Here is a 27,125-nt window from a genome sequence, read left to right as displayed (position 1 = left end):
ATCATGAGAAACCTGAACATTTATGTAGTGTTCATTTCTTTGCTTGAGATTTGGACTTAGAATAATTTAAAAAGAAAAACAAACAAAGAAAACACTGACACACAACTTGTTTGCAACAATTTTATATATAAAACAAAATGTGGTTGAGCTCAGAAACATTAAAATACAAATTATCTTTAAATAAAATATACATACATTAAAAATTATTAGGTCTCTACAGATACTCAGGAATGAATAGAATAAACTCTGTCCATCAACAGATCACAAACGTTGCTTTTAAACAAACTAATATCAGATAAGAACTGTCACTTTAGGCAATTATACTATATCGATACAAAGAGCATCCTATGAATATAAGAAGTAATTTCAGTTCAAATACTGGACTGTACATTTTTTTAGTGTTCAGCTTCAGCATGAAGGACAAGAGGGAGAAGTCCTCCATCTAGGAGGAGCCTTGGATGAGGAAGTGCTGAAAGAACTCCTGAGTCTTCCTCTTCTCTGCAAGATCCTGCTTCGTAGGTGATCTCAGGAGCAAGGAGGCAAAAATGGTGGCTACAGAAAACAAAATAAATTATTCATGTTGCATTGTATGACAAAGGATTCATCTCCTTAATCTTTATTAGCAGTTTCAGTTTTTGTATGTCTCAGTGAGAGACAAGATGAGCTATTTAATATAATGAACAGGAGATTCTAGATGTTGCAAATAAGTCTAACTTCATATGCAAACAGTGGGTTGAGTGGGCATCTATTCTTTGTTACAGAACCAGCCTGCATTAAGTAATAAAAAAATATCACTCTCCAGTTACTCAACCTGCTGAGTAAAGCACAAAGCACCAGCTAATAATAACAAATGAAAGAAACTTAAGAACGGCTGGCTTCCTTCTCTTACCCAAGATGTTGACATCTAATCGATTGCTAGCAGAATTCTTCAACAGCTCACGGAGAAAGGCAGCTAAATAGTTGAACACATTTCGATGGCACTGAGGTAGCATAGAGATAACCTGCAGACAAAACAAGTCATGTTATGTCAATTTAACAAATCTTGGTATAGACTCACTGATAAATGACTAACTGCTGACCGTCTCACTCACTTTCTCACACTGACTGGCATTGGAGCAACTTTCTAGGCACTGCTGGTAAAAGGAGAAGGGAACCACAGGCTCTGGGAGGGCATCGAGGAAGAGAAGCAAAGCCTCTGCCACTGAGTGGTTACTGCCAGCTGTGGGTCAATAGAGAGTTAAGGACATAATCCTGCAGCAGACTCAGCATGTTCTGACATGTAATGGATGCAAAATAAGAATTAAATATACTGTTACATCCCAGCAATAACTCAAATAGCAAGTAGAGTGTCAGATGGATATAATGAAAAGTGGTGGGGTCCCTTTATCCTGCTGCACTAAGATTGGGCAGGGGGGGCTGGGCGTGATGATTCCTATAGCGTGCATCCACTAAAAGCCACTAAGTTTAAAGTCAACACTTTGACCACCATCATTGTTTGACTGTAAACTCAGTGAACAACAGAAATCTTTGTTCAACATTCATGTTACCTTTTCCAAATACATTATGACATCAAATATTTTTCGACTATAAGGTTATGATGGGAATTGTTTTGAAGGATACGAAGTGAATCTGGCATGCCAGTGTCGAGGCAATCCCTTATTTCTGCAAATTCACTCCGGAGCCCAGGTTGCTGAAATATATCTTCCTGCAAAAAGAGAACACATATCGTCAAAAAGAACAATAAATTGAAGTAGCTCATCTATGAATAAGTTCACTTGGGTAGAAGAAAATGTTGTCATGGTTTGAGTTTAAGTGGAGCTTTAATGAACTTTTGATGTACGGTAATTAAAATTCCCATGCTCAAACTACGTGAATTAAGGCCTTTATATAAAATCAGGATAAAGTTCCATCACCAAATCACTGCAGAGGGTCTAATAAGCTACTTGGCTGGCAGGCATAACTACTGAGTCATACTAGTGTCTTTGAAGCCTCAAGAAAAACTAGAAAACTTTCTTTTAAGGGAAGACAAAAAAACCTGGGAGTTGGCCAAGCTGCATAATTCACTTTAAGAAAATGAACCTGCCAACAAGAAAACTGCAAAATGTGAACTTAATAGGAGTATAGTGTTTTTTTTTTATTACAGCACCAAAACAGAAGCATCACCATCAGGTTTTCTGACCTGTTTGATTGCATTGCGGAACAAGTGATCCACCATCATCCAGAGCTCTTTGGGAATGTCTAGAGGTTTTTCAGTGTTTGCCGCGTTCTCATCTCTAGACATCTCCGCCTAATGTCAAGGTGACAAAGAGAAGAGGCTAAAGTTAAAATGGACAAGAAGACTGGGTTTAATTACAAATCTGCAAAGTCGTAAAATAAATATACTGCCGCTATAACACCCCTGAATCAAGAAGAGGTATTTTAAGGACACTGTTCCCTGTTCTGTATTTGGGAGCACTAACCAGTTTATGAAGTGTCTCTTGTGGCATGTCCTGGATTGGCTCCTTCAAGTGACATAATGAATAGATGGAGGTGCCATAGCAGCTGGGCAGGTAGTTTCCTGTCACAGAGATGAAGTAGTCCTTGCCGCGCTCCAGGTGGAGCACCAGGATGTCTTCGATCTGTTGCTTGCCAGAGTTCAGTTCAGGTGCTGTCGAGCGGTTTACAAAAACCTCAAGCTCAATATCCACAGAAGCACCTAGATGTTGGGGGAGACACATGCATAAATATAAAGGGACAACTCAACTGTTGGATGCAATTTGTATTTGATTTATAAGTCTTTCATAATCTGCAATAAAATGTAATATTGTAAAATAAAGATGAATGTCAATGTCAATCAAAACCTCTCATTCGAAGCAGGGTACTTAATGCTTTATTACGATGAAATCTGTGGCTCCTGGATGGACCTGACTGTGCTACTCACCCTGAGCGATGAAGCCTTTGGGGGGGTTGGCTGTGAGCCAGGGCTTGCAATATGTGGGCTCATTTGGCTTCTGGATAAACTCAAACTGACATGGGACCTGTCCATCATTAAAGAGGCTCAGTGTCTCTCCCTGGTGCTGCATGAACTTCACATCCTTAAAGTGGAACTGGAAGAAGAAGGGAGGATTCATGAGAAGATCGAAATAATAATAATAAAGAATCTCTGTATCATGTAATTGCATCTTTTATATATATTTAAAAACAATATATTTTTAATATCTGCATTTGGCCTAAGATCAATACATATCTTCAATTGTGGTGGTTAACATGCTGAACTCATCAATGTAACATAATGAAAAGGCAATGTAATGTATATGTATAAGAGAGGTATAACAGCTCCCATGACACTATAACAGAACTGACAGTGACGGGCAATTTTACCTCGCGCTCCGACAAGGATACAGATGGAATACACTCATTCTCCATTTTGTCAATATTGCGTACGATCTCTTCAAAGGTCTTTTTATAGGCCTCAGCATTTAGTCTCTTGATCTGTAGGAAGATATAGGAGGAAGTCAGAGGCAAGCAATGAAGCGTGCACATCTGTTATCTGTGAATCAGTAAATTACTACTGCAATAACATAACATGAGCAGATACACTCCAATCTTTATTGAATTTTCATATAGTTTCTTTCATTTTCAATCCAATGTGCAGGCTTCTTAACTCTTTCGCGACCACACTAATTCCTCAGCACATCCGCTCAGGACCACATGTTTTTGGCTATTTGTTTACCTTTTATCTCACGTCGAACCGAACTCTGTACGTCACCTAGAAACAAACGGTCTTCACGTGATTGAAGAGTGACTTTACAACGTGCTCCACGAAAAAACGGCGAGTTTTTCCGCCGTTTCGTTCGTGAGGACGAAGTAGAAGAAGAGAGCTGGGTTTCTCCAAAAACGGAGCTCCCGCTCTAGTTTCAGAGAAAAACGCACTTTTGTGTCAAGTGGCAATCTGCTCATTTTACCGCTACTCTGCAGTGTGGCATGTCTCCCAAATCATTTCTACGGCTAAATAAATATATTTGTAGGCATATCTGGGGGGTGTGGCAGCCTGGAGAGCAGCGGTGCAGCGGTGTGGGTCTCTGGCTGCAGCGCAGCAGCTCCGGGACACTGCTGTGTGACTGGCCGGCGATGAGTGCTCTGGGGCGGGGACGGCCGGTCACAGCCCCCGCTGCTCAGCGCCCGCTCCGCTGCACCGTGAAAACAGCCGTGATAACGGGCTTTCAGATCCGAGTCTCCAAACTAGAAACGTTAGTAACAGCACCGGTAAAAGTCGCCACATTTGTCGTCGGTCGCTTTTGTCAAAAGAGGGTTTGGAAAGTCGCCAGATTCAGCGAGAAAGTCGCAACACTGTAGCCGACAGCCGCACAGCGCTGCACGCTGTCCCCAGAGCAGCATTCAAGGAGAACGATTACTCAAACAAAACCAAGATCACACAGTTTATAAAAAACATTATGTTTTGATTTTAGTTTAAAACAGTTTTACATATCAGAGGACTACCATATTCACACACAGGGTACCTCAGAGTGTCTATTATAGTAATCTGTAAAAAAACGGTTTTGACGAGTTTGCTCGTCAATGGTCGTGAACGTTCGGCAGGCTGTGACGAGTTAACTCGTCAATGGTCGCGAAAGAGTTAAAAGAGAAACCAAAAGAAAACACGAAGATGCTTAAGGACGCTGATTCTCTTACCCCGACGACAAGCAGGGAACTGACTGGTTTGTGGTCACTCGTCTTCAGAGCCATGTGACTGTGATAATGTTCTTGCACAACGTTTTTCCCTCTCCACAGGATACGGTCACACCACGCAGGCACCCGACATTTTTCGCTGAATGAAGAAATAATAACAAATATTGAATTCTCATGTATGTTAGTTACGTCTCTTGTTTTATGAAAAACCAAATGATATCTCAATTCACTGCATATATACCGTACATACTTTTCAAAGTTATTGATATGATCTCTGAGGGGAAATCCTCTTATCAGAAACACACAACCCACAACACAACAGCAAACTAGGGCGTCAGTAGCTGTGAGTTGTGTTATGTTCAATAACAGGCTAAAAACATGGGTAGCTTTACTCCGTCAGCACAAATTAAGACTTAATAGTACTGTTCAAATTGAAATTTAGAAACTCATTCCCGTTTATCTGGTAAAACATGTTAGGCAAGCTGTTTAAACACTACAGAGCAGAGTCCAAATGATGAATCAACATTTCCTTTTGCATTTTATTTGCATTATATCAACATCAGTTTTCCTCCCTGGACTCTCTCTGTCCTGTATTCCTCTCATAATGCTGTTGCTGTACTACACTCAGTATAGTATTTTTGTTTTAGTTTTGTGAATACTCCAATGAAACATCTGTTTAGCAAAGTGGTTTTAACTTAGTAGATCATGTACAAAGATGTTTTCTGGTCAAATACCTGTAAATGTTTATCTGAATTCTTGAAAGCATCCAATCAAAATTGTGAAATATTTCTGGGAAGAGCTAAGTAAATGTGAAACAATGTGGGACGGAGTTTCATTATTGCACTAACTCACTCCTCTTTTTCCAATTATGCTTATTTCAATCATGAGCGTAGCTGAATCACTGAAGAATCATCTCCTGACTAAATATGCTCCTTTCTGCTTTTCACAGTTAGGATTTAATATGTGAGATTACCTTGTATCCCAATTGTCAGAGCCAGTGTCATATTTGTAGGTGGGCTGGAAATCAATCTCCCCCTCCACAAAGCCAAGAAACACAGCCTCCTCATCGATCTGCCTCTTGAGCTGAGGGCCGTATGCAGCGTAGACATCACATCAGCATTTGTAAACACAAACCATAAATAAGGACAATTTAAAAAGCGAGACAAGAGGACCATTCCTGATATTACCTGATCATAACTGTGCAGTGTTTCAAAGTCCTTCTTGCTGATTAGCTCCTTCACGTTGTCGACATCAAGGTCACTGATTCTGTAGTTGAGATCTCCAATCCATAAAACCACACTAATGAAGAAAGCACAGAATGAATGAGAATGTGCAAAGCGGAGCAACTACAAGCATCATATATGTAAGTAAGTAAGTAAGGTCTTTGTGCTCTGTGGGATTGGTGTATCCATCGTATTGAAAAAATATTAATGGTTCGTACTTGTGCTTCAAGATAGTGAGTGGAGGTTGGGTAGGATCAAGCTGCCGAAACTGTAGACGGCTGCAAATATCCTTGAAGTCTTGATTACGTCTCTCATATTCTTCAATGTGGGCAGCTAGGTGAGAGTTGACCACACATATATCAGAGTTGTGGAAGCGAAAACGGATTGAAACAGCCCCCTTGTTTCCCTGTGAATGAGTGAGAGGTTGAAAGAGGAGAGAAAAGTTTGGTAAGAACATCGTACCGGCAAAAAGATTCAAAAGGAGAAAAAAAGTAGATTTAGATTATATGTGGTTATACGTGCTCCTCTGCTTGACAGTGATCCAATATTATGCAAAGACTTTGACACTTGGAATCTCAGCTGGTTTTTGGTGCAGAACATTAACCAGTCTCTCATTACAGAAAAGCAAAGGACGGGGTCCTCAGTGGTCACCAGCCAGCCATCTGCTCTACACTTCAGAGGCTGCTGGGAAGTGTAGCTGGATATGAGACAAGAATAACTTGTTCTGCAATAGTGAGGAATAAGATTGGATATGCTGAATATAGCACTTACAGTAATGGATGCATACGCTCAGTAGTTAATAGGGTTGGGTACCAAAACCCAGTACTAAGCAGGCTCCAGGGCTACATTTTTTAAAGACTGATGGAGTATCAATAAGCAGTTCCGGTCTTGGTACTTAAATTATAACTGAATTTCCATTGCTGGCTCTCCTCTCTCATATTATTTATGTTTGGTCTTGCTAAATCACAAAAAACCCAATAAGAGTATTGTTAAAAGGCAGGATCAATAAGTTCTATCAATAAAAGAAGTAGTACCATTAAAATCTCAACAATACCCATCCCTAATAGTCAACAGTCCAAAGTAGGAACCAGGAAGGGTGAGAGTTACAGTGCTGGTTTTGCATTTTCTGTGTAAGTATTCCAGTTTGTTTAAAATTCATTTACTGGCACCAATCCTGAATTTTCAACACTGCAGCAGTTATTTTAGTTATCTACTTAGTTATTGCTATTTGCCTGCTATTTTGTGTCAATCAAACAACAGTCATTGCATGAGTCCACTTGTTTGTTTTTTTAAATCTTTGCTACTTGGTTCCTGTTTGTGATGTAAAATCTTAACACGATACTGTTAAACCTATGTGATAAACCTGTGTATGAAAGAATTTAGTCCTGCAGAATCGGTCCTTACCATTCTTCCCATGATGCCAGTGCCCACAGTCTCAGCCTCCACATCAGAGATGAACTCTGCATGTTCCTTTTTCACATAGAAGAGCAGCATGATGCCCACAAGCCGAACCAACTTCACCTGTAGTGGAGGACAAATACACAAAACACATCAGTTCATATAGCAGAAGAGAAAATACACAGCACAGTAATGTAACATAACCATGTCCTGGATATTTTGTCAGGGGTGAAATGGAGAAAGAACCACAATGCTGTCAACTACTGTACTGTACAACTGAAGCTAAAGAAGGATTTGGCTTCATTCAGCTAATCATTTATTTCACTAATAAAGCCACAACACATGTCACGAACAAAATTAGTATTCAATTTAAAGTTTGAACATTCCCATTTTATCTCTTTTCACCTGCATTCCTAACATGACTATTTTGATCAAATTATAACGACTGATCACTCCCATGTCAAAATATATTATAATTCCTGAAACTGCACACTTGGACACTTTAATGCAGATTTTAGCTGCTTATATCAGCATCGTAACTGTTTTTCCACTGTGAGTGCTTGGAAAATCAACAATATGTACAGTTAAATATGTTGAGTTACACCCACTGTCTTATCGCAGGGAGAACAGAGGGAGGAAAGAACATCCCAGAATTATAATGTGTGTGGGAGGGAGCAGAATAGTTTGATAAGCCTCCCTGTCAGCCCTACAAGAAATAACGTTCAGATATTAACGCTTAAACGTGTATTTGAGCTGTACAGTGCCACTTTCAGAGCAGCCAAGTTTGGTTTAGTCTGGGCACCAACATTAGATGAGGAAATGACACGTCATTATAGTGGCCCCGTGACATCCTGTAAGTCTTAGGATGACTGAAAGAAAGCAGTGGAGCCATGAAAAAAGGAACCCCCATAATCTAAAGTCAGCACTCTGGGAAAAGACAAGAAGGTGAAAGTGAATAAGGGGAAGAGAAAATACAAAAAAAATAAGTCAAAATATAGGTCTGACTAAGAGCATCAAACATCCAGTGACATAATCCGTGTAACATGATGAGTGTTAGTACAGTGGATGTAGACATAAACAGTGGACTTGATGATAAAACTCACAGGTCCAGGAAACAAGATAAGAGAAGGAAAAAAAAGGGTTTCCTTACTAAGGCATACTTGGCATCTGGATGCAAAGCCTTGGACACAGCCTTTGTCCACTCCAGCTCTTTGGGGGTGTCATTGAAGAAGAAAGCCTCTTTGCTGAGGTCGAGCTCCTGGAAACTATGAGGAAAGACAAACTTCTGGTAAAAAAAAAAAAAACTTGTTTGGTTCCCACTCTTTAACGGCAAAGTAGTAAAGTGAAACGTAGGCAGGATTAGTGGACACACAGTGCTGAATCTGTGGGTGGGCATGTTTCTCCTACTTAAAACAGGATCAATGGCTGCATACATCTGTCAGAGTCTTGAGCGGTACGTGTCCGTCTGTGTAATGGGATTAAATGGAGAACCGTGGCGTGCAGCTATTCTCCAGCGGGGTGAATCTGACTTACCCCACGCAGTACATGTCAGGAGGGTCGGGAGTGCAGCTCAGCCAAGGACTGAGGCTTTCCTTTGGTGTCTGTCCGTTCACATTGTACGTGCCGAGGAAGACGCTGAGACAGAATAGAGGAGAGATGAGAAGGGGAATAGGAAGTCACCATGAGTCTGAACAAGTGCTGACCAGCAGAAATCTGTGTTTTATTATTTACACTTTACCGAGACACTAAAATACCGGTAGTGACACCATATCTAAGATGAGGCCTTCCTGATTCACTGCACCATTATTTCAATTAATGTTGGTTGAAAGAGGACAAGTGCTCTTTTTAACCAATGTATTCATTCATTCTCTCACACTACACTCAATACAAGGCAGGTAGCAGACCCAGAGGAACTGAAGTGCCTTGCTGAGGGCACCTAGATTGTGAGAGATGGTGAGAGCAGCGAGGTCCCATCCCTGATGATTTATATCCCCACCGAGTTTAATTTATTCTGCAGGTGCGGATCTAAAACCAGATTCTGCCCATCCAATAGCCAGGCCCTGCCCTCTGACCTCCAGCCAGCTGCTCGTGCTCAGGAACAGCAGAGAGTTCTTTACTTTGTGCATCACAATGTATAGCACTCACTGGCCTAATGGCCCCGATCTCAGCTGCAGGGAAAGATGCTGAAGCTGCCTTAATACTAAAAAGAAAAAAGAAAAAAACTCAGACTGTTACTTTCCTAAGCTTTTTTCAGACACATCAGCATGGCTATTCAATACATTCTCAGTCTGTGGTGTAATATGATACGAAAGCAGACAACTCATGTGTGCCAGCACTATTTGACCTTTTCTGTGCATCTGCTGCAACAATTTTAAACTTGTAGACTAATCAGCGTATAGGTCATTTGCAAATGCAGAAGTTAAATAATTCATTAGGGTTTAGACTTGAAAATTCTGTGCAAGCTTTGTTACTATCCCTTCATTTCTTCTCAGGGTTATACGAGGACTGGAGCCTACCCAGCATGCTTGGAGCAAAAGGTAAGGGAACACCTTGAGGAGGCTGTGAGTCAGTCATGTGACTAACACAAACATGTTCAGTCTAACACCTCACAGACAATTCAGAGTCCCCAATTAACCTGAGCTCCACGGCTGGTGTGCAGGAGACAAGCACAGCTCCCAGGGGGGAAGCCAGTAGCAACATACACACTCCACAGAGATGAGAGCAGCACTTGTAATATTACGCTTGTAATATTAGAAACTATTTGATTTATATCAAGAGAGAGCGTCTGGATAATAACTAATCTACGATGCTGAATTGAGCGAATGCCCTCACCCCAATCATCGCAAAGAAGGGTTACACTAAAACTGGTGATTCAGAATTGCAAATCAAAATTGAAGCAACGGTATGTTAAGCCACTAGGTTGGTGCATTTCTCGACACCCCCTGAAACAGACAGTAGTGCTTTTTTTTTTTTTTTAGCAAACAGCAAAGCACAGAAAAATACAAACCCACAGATGTTGACTCATTCTTTTTACATAACACCTCTAGGATCCAAACTGCACACACAGTTACAATGTGTGCTCACACTGTTTTGGCACTAATCATCGTTACAACAAATCTTGAGCTATTTCAGTACCACTCTACAAAAATGCTAAAAAGAAAGACTGAACTAGACAAAAAAAAACAACATCTACATAAATAAATGAATAAATAAATAATACAAAAACCTTGACATATCTCCTAAATTCATGGCTTAAAAATATGTGTCAGGTTCATCACGAGGTTTCAGCAAAAGACCATACCACAATCCTAGATTAAATAGTGAATGAGAGCACCTACACCCCAAATAAAATATCAGGGGAGATTAAATATGGATACCAATCAAGCATTAATGTACTACAATGATGTTAATGTTTCATATATATTAAGATCACTCCATCTGCCTCCATTGCTCGGGCATGCTACATAATGTACATTGACAAACATTTGCACAGCAATATTGTCACAATAAGACGTTGAAAGTAACAAACCTGAAGTTCTCCAGGTAAGTGTAAACGTCCTCATTCTTCAGCAGCTCGCACTTGATAAGGTTGTCACGCAGGTTGAACTGTGGCATGGCTAGTATCTGGGCTTTGTTAGACGGGGTGTGGCTGGACAAACGCACCAGGTCATCCCGGTCCTCTCGACTGGAGATGCCCTGACTGCACAACGGAGGAGAGAGAGAGAGAGAGAGAGAGAAGAGAGAAGAGAGAGAACATAACAGTTAGGCGTGGGGTGAGTGGAGACAGACCAAGATAGGAACAAGATCATTTTGTCATGCTGGTGTGGTTTCATAGGGGACCAGTATCAGGATGATCATAAACTGCGGGTTTGTTTTCTCTCTTCAGCTACCAGTGCCTAGTTGCCATAGTTTGCATCCACGGTACTCTCTGACCTAACTGCGTCTAATAATACCTCTCCTAAAAACTAGAAATAAAATTACGGCATAGCAGAGACGTTCCACTTGCTCCCGACTTACAGCATAATTTACAGAAGATCAGGAACCCAGGCTATGCGGTTAAGCTCCATTTCCATGTTGTCGATATGGAACGAGGCAGAGAGGAGAGGGAGAAATGTAATATGCTTGGGCCAGAAATACACTGTGTAACTAAACTCCACCTTGGAATAGACAAGGAGACATTCATCCCACGAGTGGCAGCAGTGGCTTTCAGGTTAAACACCTTAACAGCACAAAATTTGCATTTCATTCAGACCATAACAACTTTAAATAAATTAAACACTCGTCATCAACCTGCTACCAGGCACGTACCTGCTGTAAAACCAGTGGAGGGATGTACATCAATGACAGTCATTCATTTAACCTTTCCTACTCAGTCATGAGGAAACGTATGTTTCTGCCGCCTTCAAAACTATTTTTCAGGATGCAGTGATTTATAGTTTATGGATGAGTTAAACATGGTTTATACTGTAAAGAATCACCAAGAAGGAAGGAGAATATGTTGGTAGAACACAGTTAACACATGAATTGGCTATGGTCAGGATGACATGTCGGTCATCACAGCTGTTGAGTTACAGCTTACAAAAACAGGCCATTTAAGCGAAGCAAATTTGATCTTACACTTTCTTTCATTTGCAATTCTGTTAAAGGGATAGTTCACCCTAGAATGATATTTCGCTCATTATCTACTCACCCTCATGTTGACTAAGGGCTGGAAGAATTTGCAGAGTCCACCGTCCCTTCTCTTAGTTACAGGGGGTCTCGGCGTAGCAGTGCATTTCAATGCAACGGTTGCAAAGGGACACCAGAGCTCTTCGTAAAAAAACACACACACAAAAAAACATCCAAATACCTCCATGATGCTCGTATGTAATGTGATTTGCGCCGGCGTCAGTGCGGTTACTGCGAATCACGCGAGATTTGGACGGACCAGGAAGAGGAGCTTCGAGAAGCTTCCGCTACAAACAAGCTTAAAATATAGACTTATTTAATTTTTTTCGGGACAATTACGCAATTTGGGGCTTCAGCACAAGACGGACATTACATACGAGCATCATGGAGGTATTTGGATGTTTTTTTGTGTGTGTTTTTTTACGAAGAGCTCTGGTGTCCCTTTGCAACCGTTGCATTGAAATGCACTGCTACGCCAAGACCCCCTGTAACTCAGAGAAGGGACGGTGGACTCTGAAAATTCTTCCAGCCCTTAGTCAACATGAGGGTGAGTAGATAATGAGCGAAATATCATTCTAGGGTGAACTATCCCTTTAAGTGAATTTCTTAACTCGGTGCAGGGGTGCTGTTTTCATGGCTGCCTTGTTTGATAAATCTTTTACTCCCGCTGTGTTCACAGTGCAGCAGCCAGGTACTGAATGCTTTAGGTTTTACTTAGTAGTAGGGTAGTCCTGAAAATGAATACTTTAATACTTAATGCTTGGGATATATCCAAGGATAGCCTTGTAGAGTTTTGGTAGCATTAAGTGTTAGCAACATATTTATGAGCAAGTCCCTGTGTTGTGTTTGTTCATAGACACGTGTGATGTGGCACGTGTTCCTGCCAGTGTTTTCCCACTTTCCAGTGGTCTAATGCATCAACGCTGCAGGACTGCACCACCAATAGGCAGAAAAGAAGGCTGTCTTGCAAGGTTCAAGTGGCCCAATTCCGATTTTTTTTCCTCTCAAGTGGCACAGATCGGATCTGTAACATGAATGTGTAAACGGGACAAATACGCATGGAATCGGTTATTGTCAGATCAGATTCAGCCCACCGTCATATGTGGAAATAAATCAGATACAAATCGGATATCTGCCAATACGTCTGTCGTCTAAACATTTATCTATTATCTGTTTGTCTATTAATTAACCTCTGTAGCCTGTGACTGACACGTGGGACTGACCTGGACGACCATGTCCAGCTGTGGCCAGCTGTGGTCACTGTTACAGGAATTATGACACGTTTCATTTTCGTGGTGTCTGCACTAGTTCTTGTTTTCATATACAGTAATATTCCTTTATACGTGGACCGATGTTAAGCAAGGGAGTGTGAAAAAAGAGATGCGCGCCAGAAACATGCCAGATAACATGTTGACGTACCAGCAAAAACTGAAACAGGCCAATTAGAAATCAAGAGAGGAAAAACAAACAATGAACACATGTGTCCAAGAGACTTTGTCCCGTCCTCACGTGAGCGACGGAGGATCGGATGGTGGCACAACCATCACTGTCACTGCATATCCCACAACAGGTCCACTCCACACAGCCACTTCACTAACTTTATTTTGTAAGGACAGACTAGATGTTCACTTGTGACATGTTGGATAATAGAAACTCTGAGCACCAGACTCACCTTCGTTTATAATTATATGGAATTATAACATGACCTAATAAATCTCCCGTCTCACTAGCTTATTTCCTCTTCAGCGGGTGGTTTCAAGCAAAGCAGGTGTAAATGCAGATATCAGATATGGGTTAATTCTAAAAGAACATGTAAATAGACAGTCCAAAAAATCGGATAGGCAACAAATCGGAATTGGGCATCAAGGCCTGTAGTGTAAAGACAGCCGAAGACAACTGCTAGCAAGCAAACATGAATACAAAGTATTTTTGGATAGCGTTTTGGTTTGATCTTTAATTATTAAGGCCTTACCTCTCCGGGTTTAAAGACGATTTGGACTTCTGTGGCCCAGTGTTGGAACCTTTCTCCCTTTCTAAATTTCCCTTTATGTCTGCTGATTTCTCTGTTTGGAAAGAGCAGGGGAGAAAAGGAGGATTAATAAAGAAAAAGTCTGTTAAATTGTTCACAATGATATGGCACAGAGCAAGAAGGGAAATAATGACATTATATCACAGCTATCCGTGATGCCAACAAACCACCTGCAGTTTTAATGACAATCTCTTGTTTGCAGGTTGTCAGTCAAAGCCCTGTGTCTCGCCAGCTACAACAGAGTTCTTCCATTCTACATTATCCTAAAATTTGCCCTTGGTATTGACAGTTCAGCCCAACTCTAATGAGAAATTACTTCGCCCTCAGCAACCCCACATTTCAACATTTTAATAATTGATATGGTGAATAAAGTTAAGCTTATTATGGATAAACGAAATATCTTTTAAACAAAAATGCACTGTAACACACGAGTCAATCATAAATGTGCCAAGTCAGGGCTCAGTTATTCTGCTGCTCTGTTCACTGAGGCTGTCTTTTGCAGTTGGTTACAGTTACTGCATCACAAGTAGCTGGCTTTAATAGGCGGGTGTGAAGTATGAGACAGCATGGCCCCTGTCCTCCGCAGCTTGGCAGAGAACACAGCTGGCTCCTCTGAATGGGAAAGTCAGGTTCTTTGAGCAGGAAATTAAACTCTACTCTACAAAAGTTATGGCAGGCTGCATGAAGAGTGCACCTGATCACCAGCGCTACTTAAGTGTCAACAGGAAACAATACAGTCTCATCCCTTTAGGTGGCAACACATGCAGCATCTGTAATTGATTTGTTTACTGGTCTGTTTTGTGCTCTGAATTCAATGCAAATACCTCATGGCTGACATATCCTTTCTAGGCAGGGATATGAACAGCTACTATAATAGAATGAAAATAGAAAAGAAAGACGTCATTTTAATTGTATTAAAAGTACAATGAAATTAAGAGAGATACTTCTGACATGCAAGTTAAAAAAGAAGGGCACATGAACACCACACTATAGTTAAAAAAAACTTCTAGGCTATAACAAATGAAAAAACAATAACACTACTGACTAAACTTTACTACTGGTGCTAAACAACTTTAACACTATACAACCCCTTCCCAAACAGGGTCAGTGGAGTAGGGGAATAAACCAGAGAGGTAATATAACCTCGAATTAAAGTCAAAACAACTCTGACAAAGCTTGGCCAACTGCAGCACTTTCATAGGGTAAGATTTTTCTCAGCTGTCTAACGCAGCAGAAAACTGTTAGTGAAGTAGCTTTTATCTCTGTTACCACAGTTGACAGTCAACATTTGCACCTTTTTTTTTTTTTTTAAACAAAGGAAATGTTCTCGACACCCTTGACTTCACTATGACCTATATACTTAATTCTGAGAAGAGACAATGCTCAGCTATTTGAATGAAACAAAAGCCACAAAAAGTTTAGGCTAGACAAGTTCAACTATGAGCATCAGTCAAACAGTCCCCATCCAGATCTTGAAGTTTTATTTCAAAACCAGTCCTGTTGATGTTTGTGTGAAAAAGAAACAAAGATGGCTCTTTGTGTGACTGAGGAAACTTCCAGCTAAGTGTGAAATTACTTTAGCACTTTAGAAATGCTACATTTAAGGAGGGGAAAATCTCCCTGTGCACACAAAGACAAAAACATGTCACCGGTAAATTGACTCAAGAGTTAGCATGTGAAAAAAAGTAATCGTATTCATCGCCTTAACCCATTGATTGCAAGGGCTCAAAAGACAGACCATTGCCTATTGATGTTCTGTGCCATTTAATAGATTGTTGCATTTTAACCTTAGACTACTCTACCTATGGTGTTGGTCCTAAAATTAAGATACCAAGAGGATCAAAAGTGATATAAAGCAAAAGATCATATGAGTTCTTAATTTCTTCAATGAGCCTAAGTGCCTAAGTGTCTGTAAACATGCAGAAACCTAACAGAATGAAAAGTGTATAATACCGAGATCCTTGTCACAAAAATAAAGTGAACTTACAAAACAAGAATCTTAAAGTTTGATTTAAAGACCAATGGTAGTTATCATCACAAAAATCCTAATAAACAAAACATATTCTGTAACTCTACTGATCGGTGAAGATAACATTTACGCAAAACATAGGCTAAGTCATTCTCTAATTCCAGCACAAAGATGTGATCGATCACACAATGAAATGTTTTGAACACCTGGTGGACTTAAGGGACCTCTTGATAAACTGATGACAGTGCTGAACTGATTAAAATAATAAGACAGAAAAGTTGTAATGTTGGTATCATCATGGCATCTTGGTGTGGTCCTTACTCCATGAGGGTGCTGTGTATCAGTAGCTCAGCTATTGCAAGACATATTTTAAATTCCTTTTGTGATTGTACCCAGTTAATGAGTTTAACTAAAACCTTCATCAGGAAGGGAGTTGCATAAAGTCTTTATCTGCTCTTGATCATAATTCTGCAACAATGCCAAGGTCTCACAGTCTTCCGTATTAAAACAGTCAAAGCCTTTTAACCGCAACTGCACAAAGTTCAAAAGTTGCACAACTTCCCTCCATGATCTATAAGCAACGGACAGCTCAGTAGGGGACGATTGTGTGATTTCTCTGGATTGTCTACTAGCCCACTGTATATTATTTACAGTTGCAAATTAAATGAAACAAATCTTTTTGTTACAGACAACATTTGTATCGCGCTGGCACTGGAGAAAAGGCAAATGCCTTTCTCACAGGTGAGGGCAAAACATCCAGTCAGCACCTTCACCTCTGTGAAAGTTTACACACAACTGATTTGAAGCTAAAGTTAGTTAGCCAAGAGGATGAGCCGCAACTGGCTGACGGTCTATGTGGAAACAGGCAATAGCCAAAGTAAGTTAGTACGGTAGCTACAACACAAACGGTGTCTCAATGTCTGATACAATCCCGTGCCAGTAAAAACATGACAGCAACCTCCAACAGGATGGTGGTTTTCTGGCACATAATGAACACTTACAGAGATAATTACAGCCACAGACCGACGTCAGCCTTTAACTGCGTTTCAACCCCACGACACCATGAGCTTACACAGAGGACAGCTCGATAATATCATTATGAAACTACCACAAATACTCCAGTTATAATTCCCCTTAACGACAAATCTGGCCCTCGAGCTAGTCCGGGCTAAAGTTAGCCTCTTTGGGATAAGGACTCCTATTATTACTACGGGTTAGCATGAGCAGCGAAGCTAGCCTGCTAGACTGGGGCAGAGTGAAAGCCACGGATTGATGCGGTGTAGTTTTTCTATTAAAAAAAATAATAAAAACAATCGACAAATGTAAGAAATAGTTTTTGCATACCAGAGTCCCTCATCACCTTAGACATCTCCCCGCACCGCTCCCACGCATTCTGTGTAGAAGAGCAATGTCCAGACTGTGTCAGACCTGCCCATGCTAGCGTTATAGTAGGAGGAGTTTACCTTCCCCTGCCGCAGAGACAGGAGGCTGACAACACAACAACCAGCACACTGCAAACTGCCATGGATATTACTAAAGGGCACACACACCACATTGGTAGCCTATTGCATTAGGAATTCAAGCTCGTGCACATCAATAGGATACATAAATCATGGAATAACTCTGGCACTAAAGGGAAAATCCTCTTGAAATCACTCTGTTCAGGATCATGTTCATGAAATGCGTGAAATCTGTATGAAATGTACCACATCATGTAGTAGCCTGTATGAAATGTACCACATCATTAGCCTGTATGAAATGTAGCCTACCACATCATGTAGTAGCCTGTGTGAAATGTACCACATCATGTAGCCTAGCCTATAGGCTGTATGAAATGTAGATCATGTAGTAGGCTAGCCTAGGACAAATTACACAAACATTTGAGTTTACCTAATAAGCATACAAATTCTGCATTTTATAACATGCACTGGACCATCCTTTTAAAATGTTATGTGTTTAAACTTTAATGCATCTTCTATGCGCCTATTCAACGCCTTACAAGGTGCATCTACAATTACAGGTGTGACTAATGAAGTCAACTGTATTTCCTGGAGATCTGTTGGGCCTGTTGCCCAGATGTTACTGGCTCTCTCTGTCATGACCTAGTGAGACACCTGAGTGGAATGGATAGGCCTATGTGTCTTCTCTCTCAAATGCATTCAAAGGAAGTGACACTTGCAAAACTGCCTAGTTTTATGATGCAACCCTCTGATGTAGACTTATCTAAGATGAGGTTATCTACTGACAAAAAAAAAGAGGGAGAGAGAGAGAAAGCGCAGTCGAGAACACCCACTGTTCTTCCTGTCACCTATCAACCCATTGCATGAATGCTGGCCGACCTGTTCCAAATAAATGAAGACTATACTGGACACAAATGCCAGCTGTGAACTTCTACAAATACAAGGGAGATGACAAACCTGTTTTTCGGTGCTGATTGAGTTTAGTGAGTGTTGTGCTGAGGGGAGCAAGGGCCTGTTTGACAACTCCCTGGCCTCTAGTGGTTTTGTGGTACTTGCTGATCCACTCAAACTTGGGCAGCTCTGTGGGAGTCTTGCAAACATCTGAAGACAGAGATAGGGAGAGCAAGAGAATGACAGTTAGTTACGATGAACAGCAAAGGTAAGACTCAAGGTGTAAGAAAGAATCGACTCCCCTTGTGAAGAAACAGGGCTATATAGGCTATGTTATGCAATATCTTGCTCTTACACATGTGTCTTGTCTGTAGCCTACTCTTACTTTTTAAGACCATCCCCATGCTTAGACTTCTTTACATGTGAGAGTGTCACTTTTACCTCCTTACCTTTACCCTTTGTCACACTCTTCCTTTTAACAAGAACTGGCGCCAGGTCATGTAATTTTTCCATCACTGGTAACCCTTACCAGATTAAAAGCCTCTCTTACGAGTAGCGCAAAAAAAATATTACACAAACAACACATAAGTCTTCGTCCATGCTCACGTGGGGCTTCCACTGTGAAAAATAGTGAGCCAGTGACAAAAGTGACACATCCCTAACAAAGCAGACTCTTTGTTGGCCCGACAGCTGGCCTCTTCCATTCAGAAGAGCAAGAGGCAGAAAGTAAAAAAGCACTACAAAAGAAGTAATGAAGAGGAAGTACCATGTCCGTTTTAAACTGTTTGCATCTTGTCCGTCTTCTGACTGCTAAAGAAGCAAACTAAACACAGAGTGTGCCATCCAAGCTCCACCCCTTCTCTCGCTCTCTCTCTTTCTGTACCACTCCCTTTTTCTCTATCTACCATTCGTCATCATACAATTGTGACAGCCGAAAGAAGAGCCTAATTTATAGGCCGTGAACCAGTCAACAGAATGTAATAAACGTATCTTTGTTCTTATTTTTAATTTTCAGTAGTATAATATCGAAATTATAATGTTTTGTTGTTGTTCCTCAGGGCGTCTGAGTACTGACTGAGCTGGTTTTATCTAAACAGACTGAGAGCAACACCTGATAGATGGCTCCTTTATTTGAGGATTTAATCTATAGACGTGAGCTACTAAACCCAATGATATGTGGTCTAGAACAGCAACAGATGAGAGCTCATGTTAGTTTTGGGGTATAAACATATTCTGAAGGGAGGGGAATTGTATTATTTATTTTATTTTATTTCATATTTGATGTATTTTTAGGGGTCTTTGTTTTTTTCCTAACTCATATGTTTATTAAATTTCACATTTTCATTTCATATAGGGAGGTCTGTAACAAAAGAATTCCCCCTCGGGAATAAATAAAGTGATTCTGATTCTGCTACTTATCATTTCAATAGTGTCATGCATGTGAAATGCTAACCATTCATGTTGAAGGCTTTATTTTCTCCTGTTAAAAGTTTTTAAAACTTTGTTGGATTACTGTGAGAACCCTGAGTAAAAGGCGATGACTCCACTGTTATGTAAGCATGTCGCCCAATCTCTCTGAGGGCTGACCTACCACTCCAGGCCCTGTTGACCTCGCTGAGGAAGAGCCGTGAGTGAGATCCAAAAGGAAGTCTGAGCTCTAATGCTTCTTCCTGGTAGCTTACTCTCACTCTGGTATCAGCTCCTAGAATCAGATGAGGAACACAGAAAAAAAAGTCAAATTATTTATTTATTTTACTTTCTGTCTTCTGCACTTGTGTTTAATATTGATTTTACATGTTGTATGATTTATTTAGTTATGGATATAATGGTTGGGATAGGTAGGTAACATTTTTATAACATTAACATGCTCTAAGAAATGTCTTTATAAATTTGTTATTATGACATAAAAAATAATAAAAAAAAATAAAAAAAAAGGAAAGGAAAGGAGAAAGAAAGAAATGCAATGTTCAGTTTACTGTGGTGGATCTTAAAACATGTTACATTTGAGCTACAAAGGAAATAAGGGCAACTCACCCACAACTGCAAGTTCCTCTGGTGAGGAAACTGCAAAGAGTGCAGCATGAGAAGCATGTCAGGACATTCAGACAAGTCACTGTCATGCAGTTATTCACATAAAACAACAGTTACTTTGGAGAGCCCGTCTGCAGCTTGCTGCCGGTCTACTTTCGATATGTTAAACATACTATATTAAAGCTGCTCACCCTCCACAACTGCAAAGTCAATGGAAATGGGTATGATATCCTCCAGTGTCACATCATCAGCAGTAATGGCCATCCTTCGATGAGTATAAATAAAGATTCTACAAAACAGATGTTTTAATGATCAGAATTGACAGTGACATTTAATAAATTAATCATCTAAAAATCAACTGTATATTTCATCAAAGGATAAGGGGACTAGATGTTTACTGTATAATAGCCTACTGCTATATATAGGTTAATACATCAGTCTATGCATGGACACCCTAAAAAACAACAACAAAAAAACACATTGAGATTGAAGTAGCCTATTATTCAGCAATAAACTTTGTGTTCAAACTTACGCATGTTCTTTAGTAGACTCCACCAATCCCAGCAGCCTGCTTTCAGTGAAATTATTAGAGAGGACATCACATTGGACAGCATGTTAACACCTTAGTTAAGGGCATTATGGGAATATGTTCATGTATTTCCTGAAGACTTCACCTGGAAATCACCTTACACTCATTTCAACTATTTGTGGCTACAACATACAACATTATATAAAACAAAAAATAAAGGGTGCAACTCTGCTGCGTGAAAAAAGAAGGTTTTCCTAAACTTTGACTTTACCAACATAATAATTACTGGACACTTATCATGGACTTTTTTTGTCTGGTGCTGCAGGTGAAACAAAGTTGCCATCTTGTGGTGGAAAGATCTAACTACAAAACTTGGACCATATCCTTGAGAAGTCACACCCGACTAAAACCTGCTCGGCTTCTACTGCTGAAAAATACACGTCTAAAATGCGTTGTTTCCATTTCCTACAGTCTGAGCAACACTGTTGTTTTTATCCACAGCGCGATGTCGACCGAGTGGCACAGCTTTAATCTTACAGGCCTCTATGTGGATTCTTCAACGGAGAGGAGTTAGTCAAACTTAGTTGGAGTGTAGTGACCTTACACGTTCAACAGTGATAATCAAAAACAAGCCCATGCGAGTCGTAAAAGGATACTATGCTGCAGTTTTCCCCCCTCTCCAAAGTTTCTTGGATTGCGACGGACTGATCCATGGTGAAGGCAGATTCCTGCTTGACACTTTTATGCCCCCACGCTGTTCTCGATCCAGGACACCCGCAGGAATTTCGAACAGCCTATTTATTTCTCTCTCAAGCGAAAGCCAAGTGTGCAGCAGGAGTAGAGACGCTCCAGGAGCCCCGTGTAATCAGACATTATTCCCTTTCGATCCAGATGTTTCACTCGCGGTCCTCCGCTGCTGGCCCAGCCCGGCCCGGTTTGCCACGCACTGATTCAGAATCGCTCCGTGCCCCCGGGGTGACGTCACATCTGGGCTGTCATCAGCTCCGTTTGGTTTGGATTAGGCCTCAGGTCAATGATCCAAAGAGGATTATGTCCCACAATAGGCCCGAATCCCCACGTTTACAAAGTTATATCAACGCTTTTCACAAGTTCTGACGAACCATTAGCTAAATGGACCTAAAGCGGTGTTTTGTTGTTACAGAGGAAACCAAACATTATCGTTTAATAGGCTAATAAGCATCCATAGGTTAGTTTTGTCGTTCAGTAGTTCACAGTTAGTAGTCTATCTTTTATTTTCATTACTATGTACTATTTCATTTCATTTGATAATTTATCAGTTTTTAATCTATATCTGAGGCTGACATTGATGTACACTGTAAAAAACCCAATGAATGACATTTTGGGCTAACCAAAAATATATTGCTGAATCAATTTCTTGGTGTGGTATCAATTGACTGAACCTGTTAATCTATGTTGGAACGATCATTCTTTGGAAATTGTTGAAAGAACTAACATATTCAAATACAGTGAACACCCACAGTTAGCTGTTGGCTCAATTAAAAGACATAAATCCAGTCAAAGAGATGCTGGCTGTCATGTGACATTTCATATGAGTGACTCGTTCAATCAATGACAAATGATTCATTAAGTGAATGAAGTCGAAACTTGTTCACAAGGATAGTGCAAATGTGCCATTCGAGGAGCAGCATCTTCAGAGACCAGACACGGTGAGTTGATTCACATCAAGTTGCTAAATAATAAACTCTACTTTGTTGGTAGTTGTATCTTAACTCATCATGGTCGACATGTTCCTAGCGAACAAGTTAAATAACCGTCTTAATATTTCTTTGCCTTTGATATTCTAGCTAGTTAGCTAACATTAGCTAGCTGACAGACTGACTAATGTTAATGTTGGCTGGAGGATAGCCCCGGCCATTCTGCTTATAGATCAGCTAAACTAACGCTTAGTTTTAATATTTTTTCATGCGAGAAAGAAATCGTTTAGAGTCCCAATCTGCGGACAGTTAATCCAAATGACGCCTGTTTGGAAATTTGCTCCCACGTTTTTGGAGAAGTGAAGCTCCGCCTGGGAAGCAGCCACAGAGAGTAGAGGGTCGTCAAGGAGTCAGCAGCTGGTTAATTCATGATCTCATTGAATGGTTTGTTAAATGAAAAGTAAGGCTGCAGGTCAGAAGAGCTGCGCTGCCCGCGCCCACATTCATATCAATAAATTCATGTTTCACAATTAGCCTAACTGATTGGTCTACATTCAATTTAATACATACAACAGAGGGAAATTCTTTGTGATGCGCTTGTGTTTTCACTGTTTTCGCCTGCTGTAACTTAAGCGATATTTTTTTTCATATGATATATGCAGGACCCACTGTATATTGTTTTATGATTTATTAATGTGAAACAATTTTAATGTTAGTAAATATTATCTCCCACGTGTGGCCTATTGGTGCAAGTAATAATGCAGTGTTGAACACTGTGTGATGCAATTTCCTAATTGTTCTTTCTATACAGAACACAACATTAAATCGAAGATCGGTTGCAATCCAAGGCCTGCAGTACTTTCTCAAAGAACCTACACTATCATGAAGACATGTCAGGTAAATCAACATTTCAGGCATCAGGGGGAAATGCTTCTGCTATAAATATCTTGAAAGATTTTAACGAGTCTTGTCTATGTACTTCAATTTAGACAGCTGATGTGGAGACTGCGACTGACGGAGTTAAAGGGATAGTTCAACATTTTGGCAAATTGGCCCATTGCCATAATCGCTATAGTCATAGCAGTAGGTTCGTTACCTTTATTTGTCGGTGTAAGCTATTTTTAGAACGGAGGAGCGGAGCGGCAGGCTGTTCAGAGCTACACTATGGAGGCTAATGGAATTTCTTGGTTTCCCTCATCAAACTCATCAAATACAAAATCCCAAAACTCCAAAACGCTTTCGTGGACAAGTTGTGAGCTGCACAATCACCACGCTATGAGATAATAATGGAACGTTACGAAACGGAGCCGTTTTCGAGGTAAATACAGAGTCTGCTTGCTGAAAAACTGTCCCTGAACGCAACGCGCATCAGCAGTTTTGCATGAATTTACCTCTAAAACAACTCTGTCTCGTAACGTTCTATTATTATCTCATAGCGTGGTGATTGTGCAGCTCACAACTTGTCCACGAAAGGGTTTTGGAGTTTTGGGATTTTGTATTTGATGAGTGTGATGAGGGAAACCAAGAAATTCCATTAGCCTCCATAGTGTAGCTCTGAACAGCCTGCCGCTCCGCTCCTCCGTTCTAAAAATAGCTTACACCGACAAATAAAGGTAACGAACCTACTGCTATGACTATAGGGATTATGGCAATGGGCCAATTTGCCAAAATGTTGAACTATCCCTTTAAGGTCGACATCCTGGAGTTGGTGCCAGTTCCTGCAAAGTTGCACTATTTGCATTTTTAATAAAGTTGTGTTAAAAAAAACATTGCTGCTTTCATTCTGTTGATTCAGTATTTCTAGTTTTACATCCAGTTAGGAATTTTATGTTGATTGCTTTAATGAACAATTGTATAGAAACTAATTCCCTAGCTATTTTTCATTGGGATGTCCAATGAATAATTTCTAATTGAAAGCATGATAAGATAATGGATAAACTTTAATTGAGTGAATTCTTTAATGGTTGGGATAATGGATAAACTTTAATTGAGTGAATTCTTCTGATGGTTGGGCAAGCAAACAAATCAAATTGAGCCAACTAAGATTTTTTAATTGAGAGAATTACTTGAACAGAGAAATTGAGTAAATTAACAATAGCTAGGGAATTAGTTACTGAAAGATTTTACATTGGAGCAGCTCTTTTTTTTTTACAGTGTAGGAGTTTCAAAAATCTGATAGCATATACCAGATAACCAGCCATAAAAACTGTGTGCATATTAAAAAATAAAATAAAATCTAAAACGAACCCCATAAATAAGCATAAAATATGTTTCTGCATTCTTGAAACTGTTTAAGACAAGGAATAATATATCTGCATGAGATCTGTTCACATTAGCTGTCTGGTGGTGGAAAATTCAGATTGTTTATAAGTAGGCTTACTCATACAATAACCTTAAATTTAGGCATACTCCTATACAACTCCTGTATTCAAAAGTTAAACGAAAAAGTAAAAGTAGCTACTAGCTAATAGATCATGCCCCATGTGACTGATGCTCATATGGACATCAAGACAATATCCTTTGCTTAGGTTACCTCATGTTCAACTAGTAAATGTGCCATTCTGAAAAGGTAAAGGGATATACATCAATATAATATAATAAAAATAATCCTACTGGAATTGTTGCAGGCTCTTTGAATGTGAGACCAAAATACCACCTCTCACACTATAGCAAAGATTAGACTCAATCAAATTAGGAGTCATTAAGCATATTTTATTATATTTGTTGCTTTATGCACTATAATCTCATTTCACAGGACACAAAACTAGATTAAACTGACACAGCTCTGATTTCATTATAACATTTACATGACACCTTTTTACCAAAAAATATACTTTGTAAACCACATACATTCAATTCACAATTCACAAAAATATCAGACAAAAAAGAAGCCAAAAGTACCAAATCACACATTTCAAAGAGATGCTTCAGCAAACCTTCACATCACAGAAGGTTTATGGAACCTTTGTGTTTCATAAAGTGCATGTAGAGTCATAGCTGCGTTACTCTTACAATGGCTTAAAATGATGATAATCTCAGAGAGTTTTTGGTCATAAAACATTTATCTACACTAACAGATGTTGTTTAGGCTCACCCGCCCATTCAGAATCAAATTTTAGTCTACACTCTGTTGAAAGTGGGAAGGCATAAACATTGACTTTAAAAAGATGACAGCACCCGAATTCAATCACAGTTCTGGACGAGGTCATGGCTAAAACAAGTGTTTAACAAATCAGATATAATTTCTTAAAACATCACTTAGAAGGAAGTTTGGTTTGGATTATTTTGTTGCTTATGAAGACAAGAGAGGAGCTGATGTGTTCTTTCATTTAGAAATACTGTTCAAAGCCACTTTTAATTGGTCTTGAAACAGAGATAAAACATTTGAGAAGCTTTACTGAAACAAGAAATGATATCAACATAATAGCTGATGCTTTACATTATTCCATACATATATACAATACGAATATCACTGAGATACATGGGTGTAAATTACATAGTGTTAACCTATGCACAGCTAAGCTTTATTTGTTATTTGGAGTGAGTGGAAGTTCCATGAAGCACTGGTTACCTAATGACCCACACAGCAGCTGAGCTAGCTCATACTCGGCAGCATTAAAGCGATGGCAAGCAGGCACAGTAAGCTAGCAATCAACTCTGTGTGGACATGAGGACCTCTTGTGGCAAAAGAGGGGACATTCAGTGTACCGTTCAGCATCAGACAGGAAGTCATAGTGGCGTTGCAGCACTCCAGATGACATGGAGGATTTGTATTGGCCTTGCACCAGGTTTCGCCCGAACAGTTGCCAGTGCAACCTGCTGTCCACTGTACAGCGGATTCTACCGTCTCTTTTTTAAGCTGCAAAGAGAACAGTTGAGTAACAGAGAACAGTGGAGTTCAGTTAAAATTGTGCTTAAAACCCTGAATAGTCTGCCTATTCATCTGTGATAACACTGAGAACTTTTATTTAGAGTGACATTACTTAATATATTACAAGATGAGAAATCCAGTGGGAAGTGATACGGTGGGGCTTTTGCACCTATTGTATGTCTGTCATACCAATAATACTATGATAACACTATAACACTGCAGCATTTATAGAATTTCAGTGACAATGTCACAAATACCACTTTGTATACATTCTATTTACAGGTGATTGTACTGTAGTAGTTTTCTTTCTTTTGATTTTGTGCATATCAATAATAAAACAATGTTTTTTTGTTTTTTTTTTGTTGTTGCAGTTTTTACCTGACAGTGTGGCTCTGAAGAGGCGCACATTTGGTGTGGAGCAGTAAATGCAGTGTAGCAAGTTGCACCACTGCATTGACCTTGATGACATTTGTTTCCCTTAATTAAAGAAAAAAACAAAACAATATAGTAAAGAGGATGTTACCAATCTCACTAGTTATCTTGTTTTATACTCTACTATATATATATATACTATTTATACTCTAGAAATTCCTTATAGGTCAAAATTATATATAAATATTCAGCAACATGGCAGTACATGCTGACACAAGCAGCCTCTCATCCTTACATTGTTTGTGGTGGGAGCCATTGTGCTGGCTGCTGGGGTTGTGGT

At 39.9% G+C, this 27,125-nt stretch overlaps 1 protein-coding gene across 2 annotated transcripts; it reads right to left on the bottom strand.

Moving 5' to 3' along the window:
- Nucleotides 1-148: 148 nt before the first annotated feature.
- Nucleotides 149-21,806, bottom strand: inpp5b (inositol polyphosphate-5-phosphatase B). 2 transcript variants are annotated; one of them, XM_083990192.1, is made up of 23 exons: nt 21,523-21,806; nt 20,870-20,949; nt 20,529-20,626; nt 20,341-20,370; nt 19,898-20,008; nt 18,373-18,516; nt 13,930-14,020; nt 10,819-10,989; nt 8,823-8,924; nt 8,440-8,554; nt 7,296-7,412; nt 6,110-6,297; nt 5,856-5,967; nt 5,642-5,751; nt 4,672-4,807; nt 3,361-3,471; nt 2,921-3,086; nt 2,460-2,695; nt 2,180-2,287; nt 1,621-1,705; nt 1,092-1,219; nt 890-1,001; nt 149-552 (listed from the first exon to the last, which is right to left on the bottom strand). In XM_083990192.1, exons 1-23 carry the CDS (start codon nt 21,577-21,579, stop codon nt 443-445), a joined length of 2,718 nt encoding a protein of 905 aa, XP_083846318.1. In that variant the 5' UTR covers nt 21,580-21,806; the 3' UTR covers nt 149-442. The 2 variants fall into 2 exon arrangements, with proteins under 2 accessions (XP_083846318.1, XP_083846317.1); XM_083990191.1 differs by lacking the exons at nt 18,373-18,516; nt 19,898-20,008; nt 20,341-20,370; ... (1 more) ...; nt 20,870-20,949; nt 21,523-21,806 and adding an exon at nt 17,300-17,383.
- Between the last annotated feature and the right edge of the window lie 5,319 nt (nt 21,807-27,125).

The sequence above is a fragment of the Trachurus trachurus genome (assembly GCF_905171665.1).
Source record: "Trachurus trachurus genome assembly, chromosome: 16".
Lineage (NCBI taxonomy): Eukaryota > Metazoa > Chordata > Actinopteri > Carangiformes > Carangidae > Trachurus > Trachurus trachurus.
Note: the sequence above shows the minus strand (reverse complement) of the source record. Positions and strands in the feature narration are given on the sequence as shown.